At 36.0% G+C, this 20,143-nt stretch overlaps 1 protein-coding gene across 2 annotated transcripts; it reads left to right on the top strand.

Annotated features, from left to right (window-relative positions):
* Nucleotides 1-234: 234 nt before the first annotated feature.
* LOC311582172 (cytochrome P450 2C50-like) lies at nucleotides 235-20,018 on the top strand. 2 transcript variants are annotated; one of them, XM_084755017.1, is made up of 9 exons: nucleotides 235-427; nucleotides 1,509-1,671; nucleotides 1,835-1,984; nucleotides 2,248-2,408; nucleotides 3,551-3,727; nucleotides 12,425-12,566; nucleotides 13,585-13,772; nucleotides 17,699-17,840; nucleotides 19,552-20,018. In XM_084755017.1, exons 1-9 carry the CDS (start codon nucleotides 260-262, stop codon nucleotides 19,731-19,733), a joined length of 1,473 nt encoding a protein of 490 aa, XP_084611143.1. In that variant the 5' UTR covers nucleotides 235-259; the 3' UTR covers nucleotides 19,734-20,018. The 2 variants fall into 2 exon arrangements, with proteins under 2 accessions (XP_084611143.1, XP_084611144.1); XM_084755018.1 differs by lacking the exons at nucleotides 12,425-12,566; nucleotides 13,585-13,772; nucleotides 17,699-17,840; nucleotides 19,552-20,018 and adding an exon at nucleotides 4,313-7,355.
* The last annotated feature ends 125 nt before the right edge of the window (nucleotides 20,019-20,143 follow it).

The raw sequence follows: 20,143 nt of genomic DNA, 5'->3' as shown, positions 1-20,143 counted from the left end.
CTAGCTCTGGAAGTGAAATACTCAAAAACAGATAAAGCACACAAATTTCATGACAAAACAGACCAGAATGTCTTTACAAAAAAAATAGACCTAAGCAACTGTTTGTCTAATCATTGGAACAAAGTCTACTTGGCTGAGACTTAAAGAGTGTGCCGTTAATTGGTCAACGATGCCCGAAAGTGAGACATGTTGATTCTGTGGCTGTATTATAAAAGCTCTGTGAAGCTTGTTCACAGCTGTGTCAGGAAGAAGGGTCCCCATGGAGCCAGTTGTGGTCTTGGTCGTCACTCTGTCCTGTCTGCTTCTCCTCTCACTCTGGAAACAGAGCTCTGAGAGAAGGAAGCTCCCTCCTGGCCCCATTCCTCTCCCAATTATTGGCAACATCCTCCAGATAGATGTGAAGGATATTTACCAATCATTCACCAAGGTAAGTATGCTTTAGGCTTCTCTAGTCACAGTGCTTCCAACAAAATTCTATCACTGGAAAAAATATTATTTATAAAAGTTCATAAAGTAAAATACTGTAACATTGTATGTCTTTTCTGCCTTTTGCCTCTACTCTAGGTCAGGAAATTAGTAATGATTTGCTTTCAGGCTGAAGAGCATCTAGGTCACTGCATTTTATAAATATAATCAGATAATTTTAAAGTTATGCTTCTTCAAATCCTTATTTCATAACAATTTTAATTATTCCATTCAATATTTCAGAAATTTAGACATGCCTTGTTATTTGATGCTCAACTCTGAAGAACTAACTTGTGCCTAGTATGAAGTAAAATCTATGGGCATGAACTCACACTAGAAAGGGAAGCAATAAACACTGTGTAAAGCCATATGTGGTGGATTCCCAATCTTATCACTTACAAAACATGTCCTTTGATCCAATATCACTTCATGGTGATGTATTTTCCACACATGCTGCATTCTGCAGTGCAGCTTCTATGATGTGTGCTCTCTGTAATTTTGTAAAAATTGACAAAAACACGGATGGATTAATTTGTGGTAAATGAAGATTTTATATCTCTTTTCTTCATTGTGAGGTTCTGTAGTTTTCACAGGAGGAGTTTCATATCTTATTCTGCATCAATCATAAGAGTGTTGATGTCTATTTCAGTATAAAATGTGCATGAAAGTAGTGCTCAAGGATCTAATAGTACATAAACAGATGATAAATTTGGAGTCTTTACTTGTTTGCAATACGGCCCTAAAATGAACATAGGATCCTCTTCCTTCCATTTCTTTATTAGATTAGACTCGAGATCTCCTAAATATCTTAGTGTGGTATTAAATTTTATTATGATCTATGTGTCAATCCTTTTTGTGAATTCCTGTCACACTATAGGATATCCACAATTAATTGTTCTCAATTTGTTATGTATAACAACTTCAAACTGAGATATTATTGATAAAAGAGCATAACACAAAAATATTATCAGTTAAAAATGTTTGAAATCATGGAGAAAAAGGTCATCTTCTTTCTAAAATTTATATTTTCTTTCTGTTTCTAGTTATCAAAAGTCTATGGCCCTGTGTTCACTCTGTATCTGGGAAGGCAGCCCACTGTGGTGTTGCATGGCTATGAGGCAGTCAAAGAAGCTCTGATTGATCATGGGGAAGAATTTGCTGGAAGAGGAAGATTACCAGTGGTTGAAAAGGTTGCAAATGGCATGGGTAAGTGTGCATGTGCTTATGTGTGGCTGGGCAGTGTGTGTAGTCAGTTGGAGGGTGGAAAGCAGAGACGGGGTAGGCACCCTTTGAGACTTTATGGGGGCCACTAGTTATCTCCTTATCCTATCTATGCTATATGTTCTCTCTTCTCTTCCCTTATTTTCAGGCATTGTATTTAGCAATGGGAATATATGGAAAGACACAAGGCGCCTTTCACTCATGACCTTGCGGAATTTGGGCATGGGAAAAAGGAGCATTGAGGAGCGTGTTCAAGAGGAAGCTCAGTGCCTCGTGAAGGAACTGAGGAAAACCAACGGTGAGTGCAGCTTGAGAATCTCACTTTTACTTCTTGAATCTAGGTACAGGTGTGTGCATCATGTTGTTCCTATCCAATTCTAAGCATTTTTCTTAATGACATTTATAGGTCTCATGTTAAGGCTGCAATGCACTTCCAATCCATGCAGTTCACTTGGCACAACTGTAGTTTAAAACAGCTAACGTAACTTACCATGTTAACAAGGGCAAAGTTCATGCTATGGATAATTTAATAGTATTTTACAATTGTTTCCAATTCCTCAGGCTCACCCTGTGATCCCACCTTCATCCTGAGCTGTGCTCCCTGCAATGTCATCTGCTCCATTATATTCCAGAATCGTTTTGATTATAAAGATGAGGATTTCCTTAACTTGATGCAAAGACTGAATGAGAACACCCATATTCTGAGCTCACCCTGGTTGCAGGTGAAGTCACAATCCATTCTTTCTGAAAACACTCTTGTGTTCTTTCTTTCTCAAAGGTCAAATGCAACAGGGAGCAAGTAGTGAAGTGACCAGACCTCACAGTCCTGACTAACATGTATTGTAAAAAATATTTGGAGGGAGCACTAAACCTATTCCTCTTCAAATCAAGCCAAGAGCAAAAATAATAAATAAATAAATAAATAAATAAATAAATAAATAAATAAATAAATAACAAATAAAATCAAGAAGGAAGAATGCCATGATGGCTTTAACCTGATAGCTTCCTATCTATTGATCTCACTATTAACATCCACACAGCTCTTTGATAAAATACTGTATTTAATTCTAGGAATCTGGCCAGAAAATCACAGAAAAACCTTCTAGTTTGCAAATTTATTGGCCTCATTTTAACAATTACGCACATCCTCATCATATTACCAGGAAGAAATATCTTAGACTATTTTCTTAAAGGAGAAAGAATATATATGTTAATGAAAGATTGCAGTGAATTCTCAGTTGTTTCAGTGATTTGATGCATCAGTTAGAATCCTAGGTGACAGGGTAACAGGAAGAAGTGACAAGGTGAATGATCTCATTTTGTGTGAATCATAAATATCTTCCCAGAAATTTCTTTGGCTAAACTACCCTTTCATGCACACTGCATAAAGAGGGAATTCATGAGAAATTCCCAAGGGTTTGGTATGCAATTTATTTTAAGTCATATACTGTATTTGTGTAGAAAGCTGTTTCTTAGGAATAAAATCTTCAGGGACTAAACTTCTTTAGTAAATGAGATCCATCTAACCATCTTAACTTCTACTGTCTTCTTAAGTGTGAGTGTAAGTAATTTACATAACATGCCATTTCAGCCTTGTAGAACAGAGTTTATTTGAGCTATCAAAGAACTGACATGAATTTACTTTACCCTAAAAGGAGATATGAAAGTAGAAATTTTACTATGATCTTTGATCATTTGGGCAGAAATTTCTCCATGAAATATCTCTATTAGAATATAAAGTTACTATCTCCTTAGATAAATTTCAGATGCAGCTTAATATTTTAGTGAAAGCAGTCAAGTGATATGCGATAAATACATTTTAATTCATTCATTACAATTTAGAATATCTTGCGTTTCCTCATAGGTTTGCAATGCATTCCCCGTTCTGCTTAATTTTTGTCCAGGAAGTCATAACATATTTTTTAAGAATTACACTTATATAAGAAGTTACCTTTTGGAGAAAATAAAAGAACATGAAGAATCATTGGATGTCACAAATCCTCGGGACTTTATTGACTATTTCCTAATTAAAGGAAGACAGGTAAAGAGTTAATATAACTTTATATAATTACTGAATTGATCAAGGTCCTTATAGTTCAGTGAATACTTACTAATTGGCAATGAATTTTAAAATCATGCAAACATCATTTGAAAAACAATTTATTACTTATTACTTTGTTTGAGTATGCCTGGAAGAAGGAGAACAAATTTGTTTATTGAGCACATTGGCCCTGGTGTTTAAATTACAAACAAAAAAAGAAGTGTGAAAACAGCCTAGTGACTATAAAAGGTAGATAAGGTGAAACAAATTCCAGTCATACATCATAAATTTTCCTATATTTTTGTTGTTGACTTTATATTCCAACTCTGGGCCCATCTAATGTTACTTACCGGTCCCACCCTGGGTCACTCAAAGTCTCTCACTCCATCCCCTAGGCCTCAGATAGATGAGCACTCCTTTCTTAATATCAGACCTCAGCCTTTCAAGTCTCACCTGGAATGCCTATATCTTCTTCCTCTGTGTTTCATGGCAAGGCTTCCCTTCCATGGGGAAGTGATCAACATGTGGACACCAGAGTCTGTGTCAGAAATAGTCGCTAATTCCCTTATTATGGAACCCACACAGAGACTGTGCTACCATGTACTACATCTAAGGAGGGGATCTGGGTGTTCACTATCCTTGGTCTTTGGTTGGTGCAGCAGTCCCTGCAGCACCCTCCTCCTCCACCCAGATTAGTTGGCTCCATCAGTCTCCTTGTGATGTTGTCTCCTGTGCCTATGAGCTCACAGTTCTTCCCCATGTTTTCTTCTAACAGTTTAGTGTGTCTGTTTTTATGTTGACGTCTTTAATGTACTTGGACGCTACTTTTGTGCAGCTTGATAAATAAAGGTCTATTTGCATTGTTCTACAAGTAGACATACTTTAGGCCAGCAGACTTTGTCGTACATGCTATCTTTTTTCTTTTGTATGGTTTGGACTTCATTGTCAAAAATCAAGTGTCCCTAGGTGTGTGGGTTTAATCTGGGTCTTCATGTTTATTCCATTGATGCACTTGTCTGTTTTTAAGCCAGTACTATGATATTTTTATTATTGTTTCCACTATAGTACATCTTGATTTCAGGAATATAGATACCTCCTGAACTTTTTTCGTATAAAATTGTCTTAGTTATTCAGGGATTTTTAAGTATTTGCAAATGAAATTGAGAATTGTTCTTTCAGTGTCTGGAAAAACTGTGTTGATATTTTGATGGGAAATGCATTGAATCTGTAGATTGCTTTTAGGAAGATGACCATTTTTAGTCTGTTCATTCTACTGATCCATAAGCATGGGAGAACTTTCCATCTTCTGGAAAGTATTTCCTGTCTGAACATGAACATAGGTGTCATTGTCGCCCTGTTGTTGATCAATTGCATAGATTTTAATGTACAGCAATATACATTTAATACAGAATAAATATAATCTTCATATACTTGTACTGATAAACTCTACAGGGCATTTCAAAGGAAATTAATCATTCATGGAGAGGTATACCATGGAAAGAGTGGATAGAAGAACAAGTGAAAATCTGAGTATCTTTTCCACTGGTTTTGCCCAAGAGGGGTTAGATATAGGTATTATTTGGGTTTGCTGTCAGTGTTAAATATTGGCAGTTGTGTAATTTAGAAAGACATAGATTCATAGAGTTTCTGTCTCACACTCATTTAAGAATAAGCAATCGATGATAAACATTCATGTTTATTGGAGGGAATCAGTTCTACTCCCTTTATGTCTATTTGTCTCCTTTGCTTGTGGCCCAGTGATCCAAGGTGTTCATCCCTGACACACTTTAGAAATATTTAAAATGTACATTCTTCAACTTCAGTTCTTGTTTTGCCAGACTGTTTGACCATTCTTGGCCCTTTCCATTTCCATTTGAATTCTAACATATGTCATCAGTTTCTACGAAGAAACCAATGGGGATTTATATAAACAGTAATTGAACTTAATTGCTCAATAACTGTAGGGACATATGCCATCTCTAAAACAGATAACATTGACATATAGAGAAAATCACCATATTTTGTGTCACTGTGGAAGTACTAAATGCATTTGCAAATACTACTCCTAATGCTATCCAGTTTCAAATACTATATCACTCTACAAAACATATTGCAGCCACTAACCATTACTCCACAAACTGCACATTATTACTAGCTGGTGAGTGGTTTCTGTCTTTCTAGACTTCCCTGTGTCTCTCTGACAGAGTACACTGACATCTACACCTGCCCTTACTACACCAGGCTTCACTTTCTGTCTTCTTGCACTTGCATAAACTCATAGATGTTCCTCTAAGTTCAGTTTGGTTCCACACTTCCTCCTTCTGTTACAGCAAACTTCATGCACAAGGATAAGAACCACAATGCAGTTCTTCATCATTTATGTATCTTTGTGTTATTTCTACCACCATCTAGCCTGAGTTACTCTTGTAGGAACAGCTGTACACATGTGTCTTGGTGGTGTGTTTTTCTATTACGTGTGATTACCTCCAGGACTGAAAATTCTCATTCAGATGGTAATTTCATATTTAGCTTTGTGAAGCACAGCTCACAATTGCTACAGATAGTATACAATTTAAACATAAAAGATTCCTTTTTTAGTTTTTATTTTATGTGTAAGGCAGTTTTGCTAGTATATGAGTCTGTACATGACAAGACATAAAAGATCCTGTAAGTCTTGATGATGATCTCTGCACCATGATGTTTTCAATTTGTAGACTGTAGAAGGTTTCCACACTTAAGTGTTCATATTTTTCGTCACAGTTTTATTTGAATCTGTGGGTTTTCTTTCCCATTTGAGCTTTAGTACAGACAGAAATGATTCATTAGATTACTTTGAGAAGTACTATCTCCATTTTAAAACTACTCCAATTTCCCACACTTGTGCATGAGTTAATTGTTCACCTGCTGCTTAGACATTTTTCCTTAGTAATACAGATTGTTTTAAGTGTATACGTCTTTCATGTCTTTGATTATGCAATCTGGTTTTTCTCATGGCTATACCTATAATTATTTCATTGACTTCTGTTGTACAGAGTTTTAACCGAGTTTAATTTTAGCTTGAAATTGTGCTGATACAATTTAGTAGCTTTGCATTTTTCTCTTCTGATTTATATAATATTTTATTCAGGCTTTATATGACCTATGTGCATCTATTTTTGTTGATATTAGGCAACACTAACTTCTGTCTTTCCTGAAGAATGAGTAATTCTGTGTCTAGAGAAATGGTCTCTACATGTTTTCTTTGATTAGATTTCTAGTTGTATAAAAGTCATTTATTTCTGAAGAAATTGATCTCTTTCTAGATGCTTTATGTGTTATTGAATTTTCACTATTGTGGATTTTGTACTCTCATTGTAAAAATGTCCATTATTCTTTAGAAATTCTGATTGACACTTGGTGAACATCAACTATTTGATACATACACAATTACCAATCTATGAATTTTTGTTATTTAGAACTTTTATAAGATAAACTCTATGTTTTTATTTCATTTTTAACTATTCTGATTTTTTTGAGAATTTCACAACTGTTCATTTCCAACCCTTCTATTCTTTTATGCATTCTTGACACATCTCTACCAAAATTCTTGTTCTAGTGAACATTTTTAATTAAACTACATTGATTTTGCTGTGTGTTATCACTTACTCTTGGCATGGGTCCCTCCACTGGAATGGGATCAGCCTACCAAGATCTACACTCTTTAAAAAAACTAACTCTTCTTACTTTAGAAGTCAACACATGCTCCTCAGTTCAGGATTTGATTCATACCCCACCCCCCCCACCCCACCCCACCCCCCGTTGCTCATCCAGGCAGGAAGGTTGACTGGCTTATTATTGAGCTGGTCTTGTGGAAGGAACCACACTTTCTTTGAGTTCATGACAGCAGTGGTTCCCTCATTTCTAGAACACACTAGAGTAGGAAATAGATTTCAGGTGTTATAACGACCATGTGATTACTGACCCTGAATTTATTTAAGTGATGAATTACTTATGTTTCAGTTCCCATGTATCTATACAAAAAAATGAACTTAATCCTGATAGAAGATCACATCAAGGTGATTTTAATTCAGTTTGCAAATAGTCTATTCAATGTTTTTGTGACTTTGTTATTCATAAATATTAGCCTATAAACTTCTCTTTTCCTTGGGTCTTTGTCTGGCTTCTGTTATCAGGGTACTACTGAATTATTAAAAACAACTTAAAATTGTCCTTCCTTCCTGTTTTATGAAGTAAGTTGAGAACTAATGATGCTATCACTTCTCTGAATTTCTGTTAGGATTCTACACTGAATCCATTTGGCACTAGGCTTTCTGTAGTTGGAGGAATTTTGATTCCTGGTTCAGTCTCTTGGTTGTCATATATCTATTGATATTATACCTTTCACTTTGAGGTAATATTCATAACCATTAAATAAATCATATCTCAGTTTGGTGGAATATAATTTTTACAGTATATCCTTATGATTCCATGTATTTCTATAGTTTCTTGTGATATATCCTTTTATTCTATGATTTTCTTATTTAGAGCTCTAACTTACTTTTGGATACGATAGCTAAAATTTTGTCACTCTTGATTATTGTTTCTTTTATAATTTAATTCCTTTTTTTAATTATTATTTATTGCAACATCACTTTCCTCCCTTTCTTTCTAACAAACCTCTCACATATTCCTCCCACTCTTCTTTAGATTAGTAGTAATATTGTAAATAAGCAACTCCTTATATCATTGATTCTTTGTATTGTTTTTGGTTTTTGTTCACTCTTATTTTGCTAGGTTGAGCCATGATATTAATTATCTATTCCCATCTATTTTTGGGGGGTGTGGTTTGTTCTTTTTTATTAAGCTCTCAAGTGCCTCATAGAGTTATTAATGGAAGTAATTCATAACATTTTATGTAGGGACATGCAGCTGTAATCATTCCTTTCATGACTGCTATCACATGTCCCAGAAAATTTGAAGTCTTTTTTTTTAACCTTATACAACTTAAAAATAATTTTCCATTATTTATTTATTTTATGTGAGCGAGTTGTTTGTATGAATGTACGGATGTGCATCACTTCCATGCCTGGTTCCCAGAGAGATCAGAAGGGATCTTCAGACCCCCAGAAACTAGAGTTAAACTAATTGTGAACCATCATGCGGGTGCTATGAACAAACACAGAGTTTTATTAAGAGAAAAAAGGACTTTTAACTGCAAGGGGGACTCTCCTGATGCAGTTCTAAAAATTGATTAATTTCCTTCTTGATTGCTTCTGTGAATCAATTGTCGCTCTGTGTGGTAGTACATTATTTAGGTTTTTTAAATGAATGTGTATACTTTCAGTTGCTCTTAATAATCACATTTATTCCATTCTTGCTCTGAGAGAATGCAAAGTTTTTTTTCTCTTCATCTAATTTTCTGAGACTTATACTGTGTCCTGATGTAAGGTTAAGTACTGGATACTGAGAAGAATATTTCATCTTCAGTGCTTCTTGGAATGTTTTTTAGATGTCTCCTAGGACCATTTGACTTAAGATGGTCCTTAGCTATAATGTTTCTTTCTTTAGTTTTTGTCCTGTTGACTTTCAGTTGATGAGAATGTGATGTGAACTCATTCACTATCATTGTGATGGGGCTAACTCATGGCTTTAGATATAATAACATTTTCTTTATGCAACTGAGTACACCTGTGTGTGTGTATATTGGCTACCTAAGAGATACTGAAAAAATATTTAATAATTCCTGTCATTTTGTCAGGACTTTGTAGTGTTTTCATAGATCTAGTTAGTTACAAGTTCTGGAATTGTTTATTTTTCTCTGGAATGTTTTGCTTCATTTGATCCTTCTCTTCCAACCAAAGCATTACGTCCAGTATCTTCTGAAGAGCTTGATTGGTTGTTATTAAATCCATATTCTGGTTTTATCATGGGAACATCATATTTCTTCCATTTTAATGGGTGATGTTAGTGTGCATACTATTCTGAGTTGAGAATTGTTCAGAAACTGGAACATGTAATTCTGGAACCTTCTAGATTTAAAATCAAAGTTATGTAACCAGATGCTATTCTGATGGGTCTACTTTTAGGAGTGACTTGGTCTCTCCTATGGCATTTATTGCCATATCTTTATTCTCTGGTTTTAATATTTTAACTTAACAGATTCTTTTCTGATACTTCATATTTCAAAGTCTGTGGATATTTTCTACATATATTGGTATCTCCATTTCTGAATTTCTTCTAAGATATTCTAAAGAACATTCTTCTTGTCTTTGTTGGATTTCTTTTCCTTCTATGCACTTATTTTGAAAGTAGGATCCTTACATGTTAGCCAACTGCTCTTCTATTTTCTGTTTATATTCATTTTAAAATTCATTATTGGATTTTACATAGTCATCCATCTACTCCACTAGTTTTACTTGTTTTTGGTCAATTTTCTTGAAAAATATCTATATCAATTTTTACGTTTTTTATTTAAATGAAATATAATTATATCACTTCGGGTAAGCCTCTCCTACCAACATTTGACATAGCAAATGTTTTGATCTCTTGAAATTCATGATCTCTTATCATTTAATTGTTATTAGTGTGTGTGTGTGTGTGTGTGTGTGTGTGTGTGTGTGTGTGTTCGTGTGCACGCGCACACATGTGTTTGTATTGCATACATAAGTGCACCCAGCTGGGTTTACTTAGTGCTTCTTGTATGTATATGTTTTTGGACTTTCCCTTTAAGGTGGAATAGCACTTTAGGATGTTCACTTCTGGGAAAGTTTTTATTTGCCTGAGTCTTTCCAGCTTGGAATCTTACTCATCAACCTCATCATTTCAACTGATGTTATTGTTGTTCAGGTCTGGTTTCACCAACCATGTTTCTGAGATTTTGTGGAGGTAACTTCCCTGTCTTATCTACAAGATGCAATCTTGCAGAAGATGTCCTCTTCCTATGGCTCTTAAATTATTCTTTCCCTATTTCCAAGATGTACTCTGAGTTTTAATTGTAAGAGTTGTACGTGGATTCTATAAATCAGGTCAAGAGCTCCCATACTTAGTTTACTCTGCAATTTGACTAGGTGATTCTATCTCCTATTGCTTCACAGGAAGATTTACTGATAAGACAGATGTAAAAGCTACACTATCTCTTGGTATTGGGAAGTTTACTTATAATGCAGTTAACAATTTTATGTTTATGAACTATTACCTCACTAGAATAGTTCGCTAGGTTTACAGTTATAGCATGACTTCCCTATTGTTAAGAAATCCTTAAAGCCACATAGACACTGGTAGGGCACTGATAAGATATAACTACAATAATTGTGCCATTGTATGTCCATATGTTTCAACATGTGGAAATAAAATTATTAGGTTTGAGTGCTAGATTTAGGTTAATTTGAGGTTAAATTTTATACAAGCTATGCCATGTTTACAGTTAGAAAGTGACATGAAGCGGTATTACAAAGGGAAATGAGTGTCTTTGCCTGGCAGGTATCAGTACAGAGAAGGTTAATAGTTCTAATAGTGTTGGTGATACAATGTCAGGTGCATTGGAGGCCATCTAGAGATTATGAAAACATAATGAAAGTGATCCCGAGAAATAACCTGATGTTTTATCTATTATCTCTTGTCTGAACATTTGAATCCATAACTTTGTTAATAATCCTGTAGAATATCATCTTCTAATCCTCATGTATTTTGTTACTCCCTATCTCTCTGTTATCCCCTGATGGCCTTGAGAGGTTCTCACTCTTTGTGTATCACCTGTGTCTCCTCGTCTTATAAAGTTATTTTATCCTTCACTTTTGCACATACCATGTTGCTAGTTGATATCCATATGGAAAGGGCCCAGGTCACCTTTATTGTGTAGATCTACTCTTGATACTTTTATTGTTTATCTCTTTTAGACACTTTGAAATTTTAAGTGAGTCTACAGCAATATGAGTCCATGAATAACTTTAATAAACTCTTAATACAAAATTTTCATAAGGGCATGAAACAGATAACATTATTATAATTTTCCTCTTGATATTTATTAAATTATGTTTCATCAAAAATAAAAGGAAATCTAGTTATAAATGTTTAAAGAAATCAAGGTGGCACAGGCCTTTAATCTCAGTACTCGGGAGGCAGAGGCAAGTGGATCGCTATGAGTTCGAGGCCACCCTGGTCTACCATGTGAGTCCAGGACAGCCAAGGCTACGCAGAGAAACCCTGTCTTGAAAAACTGAAAAGAAAATCAAGAATCTATAGAACTCAAGTGCAAAGAGACTTTTGCACCCCAGTGTTGGTATAGCAGACTTAGAGCTTTAGACTCAAGTGACTGTCAATGTTCTTATTCAAAGTAGAATTTCTTTTTGTGAATGAATCTCCTTTTGCCCAGATAGGATATAAGATGCATACATCCTTCCTCACATATGTTTTACCAGATAAAAAGACATTGACAAATATTGTCTATGCACTTAGATATCAAGCATTGTGTACAGACACACTCACACATAAATAGACAATATGAGGAGTATAATTTTGGACAAACAAGAAATATAGATATAGAAAATAAAATAAAGGCCATTACACTACAGTCTTTGAGATGTTACATTAGTTTCCACCACGGCTGTGCATTTACAGGTTCTGTGTTATTGATAAAATAAGATTGTCCAGTACTGTAAATTTCTTGTATTTCAGTGTTCCATTAATATACATATATATTATTGTATCAAACATTCTTAGGAAAATCACAATCAACTGTTGAACGATACACATGAACACCTGGCAACAATAGTGAATGATTTGTTTGGTGCTGGGACAGAGACAACAAGTGCAACCATGAGATACACTCTCCTGCTCCTGCTGAAGCACCCACATGTCACAGGTGAGGGGGACACAGATGATGAACCACAGTGTTCTATAAGATGCAGACAAGAGCCCGCAAGAGTGCTGCGTGTTGGTATTCAGCATCTCAGTTTGTATCCTTCTGTTCCTCTGGATGTAATGAGGAGGATGACTGAGAAAAATGAACAGACCACACTGTAGAAAAAGTCATCAAAGCTGGTCCAGGGTTTGGGTTTCCCGGAAAGTAATTGATTGTAGCCACCACCTGCATATATTGCAAGGTGCTTGCATATTGTTTTGTTCCCCAAGTTGAGTATTTGGGGGCAAAAAAAAGTTGCTTGAAGCAGGTGATTTACATAGTGAAAGGATAGCTGGAGTAACATTGCATACTACACATACACAGACATAACTTAAAAATATAGAATTTTGACAAATTTGACAATTTAAAGGTTGATGTCATAAACTTGTGTCATTACAGTTCTGTATATGTAAATTCACTCTTAATTATGGCATACATGCTCTGAGGCACAGTTCATGCCCTGGATAGACTTGCATTAGTACAACAAACATGTCACATTTCCCAGAACACATGTAAAATTGCCTTACATGGTGGCACACACTTCTTATATCACCGCAGGAGAGCTGGAAACAGAACTGAGCTGTGCACTGGGTAGAGGGTCTAATCTAATCACTTCATTCTCGTCTCTCTGACCCTGAGAAAATACAAGGGGAATGACTCCTGAATAACAACATCCGAGATTGTCACCCTGCACCTATATATACCTGATTTAGTGTATGCAAATGCACATGTACAAATATGTGCATGCACCACACATAGGCACATTTTTACACACAAGTACAACTATTTAGTAAGAGAATGTTATGAATACAATCTTTGTGTGTGTGTGTGTGTTTGTAGATCATTAGTGGTCTCTTAAATTTTTGTATTAATAAATAACACTTTGGGACACCATCATTATGCCCTGGATAGATGTTTATTGCTATCAATAACATGTCACTTGGCTCTTTTTACAACGTATCTTACTGTAACAAACTAGCTAAAGTCCAAGAAGAGATTGACCGTGTGATTGGCAGACACCGCAGCCCCTGCATGCAGGACAGGAGCCAAATGCCCTACACGGATGCCATGATTCATGAGGTTCAGAGATTCATTGACCTCGTCCCCAACAGCCTGCCACACGCAGTGACCTGTGATGTTAAATTCAGGAACTACCTCATCCCCAAGGTAAACATGTCTCTTTGCTGTGTCTCTGTGTTCTTGATGGCCCCAGGATCACAGTGTAGGTCAAGTACGTGAGTCACACTCCACTACAGGTGGCTTATAATGCCTCATGGTTGGATGGTAGCTCTACAGCAGTCAGACACTTAGTAGCCGCACTTCCCCATTTGTTCTGCCTTTCAAATAGATGAGTAAAGAAATTTTTACAACTTTTTGTCAGGTTCTCCAATGATTCTTTTAAAAATATAAGCATTGTTTGAAATTTACCCATTAAATGGAAAAAGCTTATATACTGAATTCTTCAATTTATCAAACATGTATGCCATTCATTTACTTGGAATTTTTTTCTTTACAGTATTTTCTATTCAATGGGGTAGCTTGGAAATATATCCTTAGACTTTTCCTGGGCAATTAATGCTCTGTAGTTATAATTTTCTAATACTTCTGCTTCTTCCTGTATGATTATTCGAAAAATTGAATTGATCATTTTGTTGTTCTTGCTTTAATTACTGTTGAAATTTTTACTAATTGTTCTTAATGATTTATCTATGGATGCATGTGGCATTGCACAGGGTTTTCTGATTTAACATTTCTATGTAGGTCTTCATATTCTTGTCATCATGTCTGCTTATGTTATTGTTGTACCAGTTGGTACGTTATAGATAGCACTCAATAGATTTTTTTTAATTACTACAGTCACCAAAATCCAATGATGATAAGACTTAATTAAGCCAGTAGAAACATGGGTTCAAATAGAGAAGAGAATGTAGTACAAAAAGTAAAAGACATTCACTCAGGAAGCACTCCCAGAAAAGAGATGATGTTAATATAAATGCTATAAGACAAAAAAAAAAATTGAATGAATAGGATCAACTAATCTAATGGACTCCCATTTCTGATCACCTGGGAGTATAACTTGAATGTTCAAGTTTGAAGTCAAGGTTGAAACATTTAAGAGTAATTTCTGTTGTTATCAGAATAAGAAAATGCATTACAATCTTTTACTTTGACACAAATTTTTGTCTCTAAAGAGTTTACTAAAATTCTGTCCAAGTCTTGTCTCTAAACCTATGGTTATAATAAATGTATTGGCTAATCTTTTGTCACTGGAAAGGTACTGTAAGCACATGAATCTATTTTAATTGCTCTGACTCACCTTGTGTTTTAACAATCTATTTTGTTTTGTGAGATTTGGGCCCATTATTGTTCTTCCTCAAACTTGGTAAGTGAGGATCTTGATCCTGAACCAAGCTGACTTTTAAGAAAGATGACATCTACTATATGGCTGGATCTATTTCCATTCTCTCCCTTTTTATGTACACTGGGTGGAATATATAAGATTCAGAATAATTTCTGACTGAGTATCCAACAGTACACATAAAAATGCAGAATTTTATATGGTGACATCTTAACCCATAAATGGCTCATTGCTTTCCCTTAGGCAGTCAGGAATGTTAGCACCCTGGCCCTGATAGAATTGGATATAATAGGAAAACATACTATAATTTAAATAATATATAAATAATAAATGTAAATAAATATAAATACACACGTTAAATTGATTATCTGAGAATCCGCTAAGTCTGGACTACTAATATTTTTCGGACTAGTAATCTTATAATTAGAATCTGTCTGGTACTTTAATATCCATATCTCTTTAGCCAGATATTTTAGTTCAAAATCTAACGGCTTTCTAGTCTTGTGTAGCAAAATGTAATTACTATATTAAAATAATGTACAGAAAACTTCTATTTTGTATGGAAACCTTGATATCAATGAGGTTGCAGTTACTAATTTCATTCTGTGGATTCTGTGGCAAAAGTTGAATGAATTTTACAAAGTGGTAAAGGGTCTTATGCTATGATCAGACTCATAAGGCACATTGTACTCTGTTCTGGCCAAAGAATACCTGAGATAAAAGTTTGAATTTTAGTCATGAGATCTATGTGTATTATAATGAAACTTCTTTATACCTTTATACCTAACTAAATTCTACATAACCTAAAGAAGGAGGCAGGATGACCTATGTCCATGATCCCCTCGTTATTTATGGTACTACATCTGCTGAGTTCAAACACCTTCACCCCTTGGTGGGCAGCTCATCATACTGTTTGTTCTCTTGGATTTAGTGAATTAGAGTGTTTTCCTTCAACAGTCTCTGGTATAGTAATGCCATCAGTGTGCAACTGCTCTATGCTATTACAAATAAGTGACTTGCTCTGCTGGACTGATGCCAATGATTTCAGCATAGCTAGATAGCTACTTCCAGTCCTCGCCCAACAGCTGTGCTAACTAAGCCCAGGCTAACTGCCAAAGCATCCTCTAGTATAAAATATCTGTAAAGCATGGCATTCCAAGACAGCCTTCTATGGCTTTCAACACAGATTCTAAAGAAATATTTCTACAGGAAACAATATCTGGCCAGGTGCTGTTATGTCTAGGTGTTAACTTTCTTACATGCAGTTTCTGCTTCGGTGCTCACAGACAGAGCAAAAAACTTTTCCATTTTCTCAAGCTTTTGGCCAGATACCCTCTTTCAAGACTCTCTGTGGCAAAAAGTTTTCTGTGTGTGAATTTCCTAAGGGCTGAGAAATAAAGAAAAAAACAGTTTAAAGAGAAATAGCAGATTTCTAACCAACATTACACCTGGACCACACATAATATTTTGGAGCAGTGGTGATCAAACAGAGATCTTTGGAAATTTGACAAGCAAATCCTCAACAGCTGTTTAAGATGTCCAGATATCATGCTGGACAGTCAGAGGGAGGTCTCTGAAACTCTTTGTCTTATCCTCCTGTCTGCAAAAAGTATGCCTATTTTGAATAAAGTTGCTAGGAACATAGTTGAGCAAATGGTTTTGTATGCTGGAACATCTTGTGAATATAGGTCTAGGAATGGTATGACCGGGTCTTGGTGTAGAACTATTCCTAATTTTCTGAGAAAGTTCCAGATTGATTTCCAAAGTGGTTTTAAAAGTTTGTGCTACCACCACAATGGAAGTGTGCTCCACTTTCTCCACATCCTTGCCAGCATGTGCTGTAACTTGAGGATTTTATTTTAGCCATTCTAATAGTTATAAGATGAAATCACATAGTCGTTTTGATTTGCATTTCCCTGATATCTAGAGACAGTGAGCATTTAAGTGTTTCTTGGCCATTCAATATTTCTCTTCTGAGAATTCTCTGTTAATTCTATTCCTCATCTCTATCTGGAGTGTTTTGTTTGGTGGTGTTTAGTTTCTTGAGTTCCTTGTATATTTTGGATATTAGTCCTAAGTCAGATGAAGTATTGGTAAAGTTCTTTTCACCATCTGTAGGCTGTTGTTTTGTTCTGTTGACAGTGTCCATTGCATTGCAGAAGCTCTATGGTTTCATGACGTTCCATTTACTAATTTTTTATCTTAGAGACACCTATTGGTCTTAGTTAAAGAAGTTGCCTCCTGTGCCACTGAGCTCAAGGCTCTTCCTCAACTTGTCTTCTGACAGATTTAATGTGTTTGGTTTTATGTTGATATCTTTATTCCACCTGTACTTTAGTTTTGTGCAGGGTAATATATAAGGGTCTATATGCATTTTTCTACAAGTAGGCACACTGTTCCATGTGGAACCATAACATATGTACTTCTAGAGACAACGTGATGATCTAGATCAACAGGTGGGGGGACATAGATGTTCAAACATGAGGGTAAGGAAAACATAATCAGCAGCATTAGCAACAAATTTCCAAGTGCTGCCTATAAAAATCATAAAGGCACATTGGCCATATCACTGTGAATGATATCAGAGTTCGCCTTGCTCTTTACCTACTTGTTGTGTAGAAATGTCTTGGTTCATTGTACTTAAGTTTTTCTATAGAGCTAAAGGTCACCTGGGTTATTTTACTTTCATGTTTTAGGTCCCTGATATCTGTGTAACTTGAACATCTTGTTTCAGGGAACATCAGTAATAACATCACTGTCATCAGTGCTACGTGACAACAAGGAATTCTCCAACCCAGAGATGTTTGACCCTGGCCACTTTCTAGATGGAAAAGGAAACTTTAAGAAAAGCGACTACTTCATGCCTTTCTCAACAGGTAATACAAACTCATTTGCATGTGTCTGAATTATTCTTTCAGTTATTGTGATAAAATACCATTACAAAAACCAATTTTGGGAGGAAAGAGTTTATATTGTGTTACAACATAGAAAAGTCTGGGCAAGAATTCAAGTCAGAAACCTGGCATCTGGAACTGATGAAGAGGAGTAATATTTCTCAGCTTCCTCAGCTTTTTTTCTAGTGATACCCAGGACCACTATACCAGCGGCATAACTGCCCACAGTAAGCAGGGTCCTCTCACACCAAAAATCAATCACAAACCGGGCTCAAAATCTAGCCTTTAGGGTAATCTGGCCAGGTGCTTTATGACTGGGGTTCTCTGTCCCCAAATGACACTCTCTTTGGTGAAGATGACATATGATTGGACAGCATGCATGGTGCAAGGGAAGGACTTGGAAGGACTCTGGGAATGTGTGGGGACATACATGGTGGCTCCCATAAGGATGGTAGATTTTCAACTTCTTCGTAATCAGGAGCATGATTCTGAGTGCCCGTGAACTCTCCTTGTTGAAACATCTTCCTGGCAAGATAAAAAAGTGAAACTGTAGTTGTGGCAAACTTTATTAATAAGTTAAGAAAACTAGACAGTGTGCCATTTACATTCTTTCTGTAAATACAACACTGAGACACCAATGAAGTCCTTATAGCTTTCTCCTGGAAAGTAAATATCATTTAGCCTTTGCTTTTCACCAATGTTAATGGTTATTACCATAAATTTGTTTCTTCAATCTCTTTGCTGCTTCCACATCTACTGGCTCAGTTAAGATGACACAATTCTCCACAATCATAAAAAAATTTTAAGTATCAAGCTCAGTCAGAAAAAATAGATGAGTAAACATGATGATACAGTGGGACAAGCACGGTGAGAAATAATCGCACACCACTAGCCAAGAGTGCAGCTATGGACAATTTCTACACTCATATTTTCACGCCTTCATATATTAAGTATAAAGTGGAATAACATTTTAATTGATGACTCTGTGGCTGCTGCAGAGGACATCAGTGGTAGAGAACAGAAACAGAAAATGTAAATATTTTTTAAATTATTATTGTTTTTAAATTGTATCCAATGCGTTTCAATCAAGTACACTCCTACTATAACCCTCCAATACTCACATAAGTCACAGCACCATTCTCTCTCCTGACTTCACACACCCACTGAGTCTTCTAAGTGCTGCAACTGTCCATAGAGGTATAGAGCCATCCACTGGTGATTGGGAAAGTACCAGAGACCACATCCATGCCTAAACTGGCTCTCCTTCTTTCAGTAGACATCAGCTTCCAATAACTTATCAGTTAGAGTGAGACTTTGTGCACATATTGCTAGAACTTGTTAGAATTTTGGCTGGAGTACGACAACATTGCTATAGCAGTAAGAATGGGTTTGGAGATATGGCTCAGCAGTTAAGATAACTTGTTTCTCTTGCAGAGGACCTGTAGAATGCCCTGCACCTATCTTTCTTAGCTTTTGCTAATTCCATAAGACCTTATTCTTTCTGAGAATTAGATGGGACCAACTTTTGTCAGGTGAGGTCACCATGGATCCTCTCACCTATCCATCCATCTAACCACCCATTTGATTACTCAACAGTTACTCTTAATGTCCAATGATAGTTAACAAAACGTAGTGTCTGGTTTACACTACTACACAAAGAATACTGATCTCTTTGGTGTTTTTTTTCCCACAGGGAAACGCATTTGTGCAGGAGAAGGTCTGGCACGCATGGAGCTGTTTCTATTCATAACCACCATTTTACAGAACTTCAAGCTGAAACCTCTGGTTCACCCAAAGGACATTGATACAACCCCAGTGCTCACTGGATTGGCCTCAGTGCCTCCTCCTTTCAAGCTCTGCTTCATCCCTGTATGAAGATCAGATGTCTGTCCCCATCTGGGATATCTTCTGTGGTTACTCTGAAGCCTTCAATCACCTCTTTCCACACTGGTCACACTCTGCCTCTTCTCCAGGCCTTTTTTTTCTCTCCCTGATTCTCTCAGGTCCTGGAAACACACATTTTCTAATTTCCAGTTTCTGCACAAGCTGTGATGACATGTAACTGAACTCAGGCTAAATTTCATTATATATGAGACATTATCACCATATTCTAGTTCAGTACTTCTGGATTTCCTTAATAATAAGCTTTTTATATTTTAATTGTCTCTCTTCTCAGACATTTCTTTCAAATCAAGTAAGAAATGAAAGAAAAAGGAGTTTCAACACCTCTTTCTGGGACACACAGAGAGAAGTATAGAGGATATAATAAGAGAGAGAATGGAAGA

Source organism: Acomys minous (genome assembly GCF_964271855.1).
Source record: "Acomys minous genome assembly, chromosome: 2".
Classification (NCBI taxonomy): domain Eukaryota; kingdom Metazoa; phylum Chordata; class Mammalia; order Rodentia; family Muridae; genus Acomys; species Acomys minous.
Note: the sequence above shows the minus strand (reverse complement) of the source record. Positions and strands in the feature narration are given on the sequence as shown.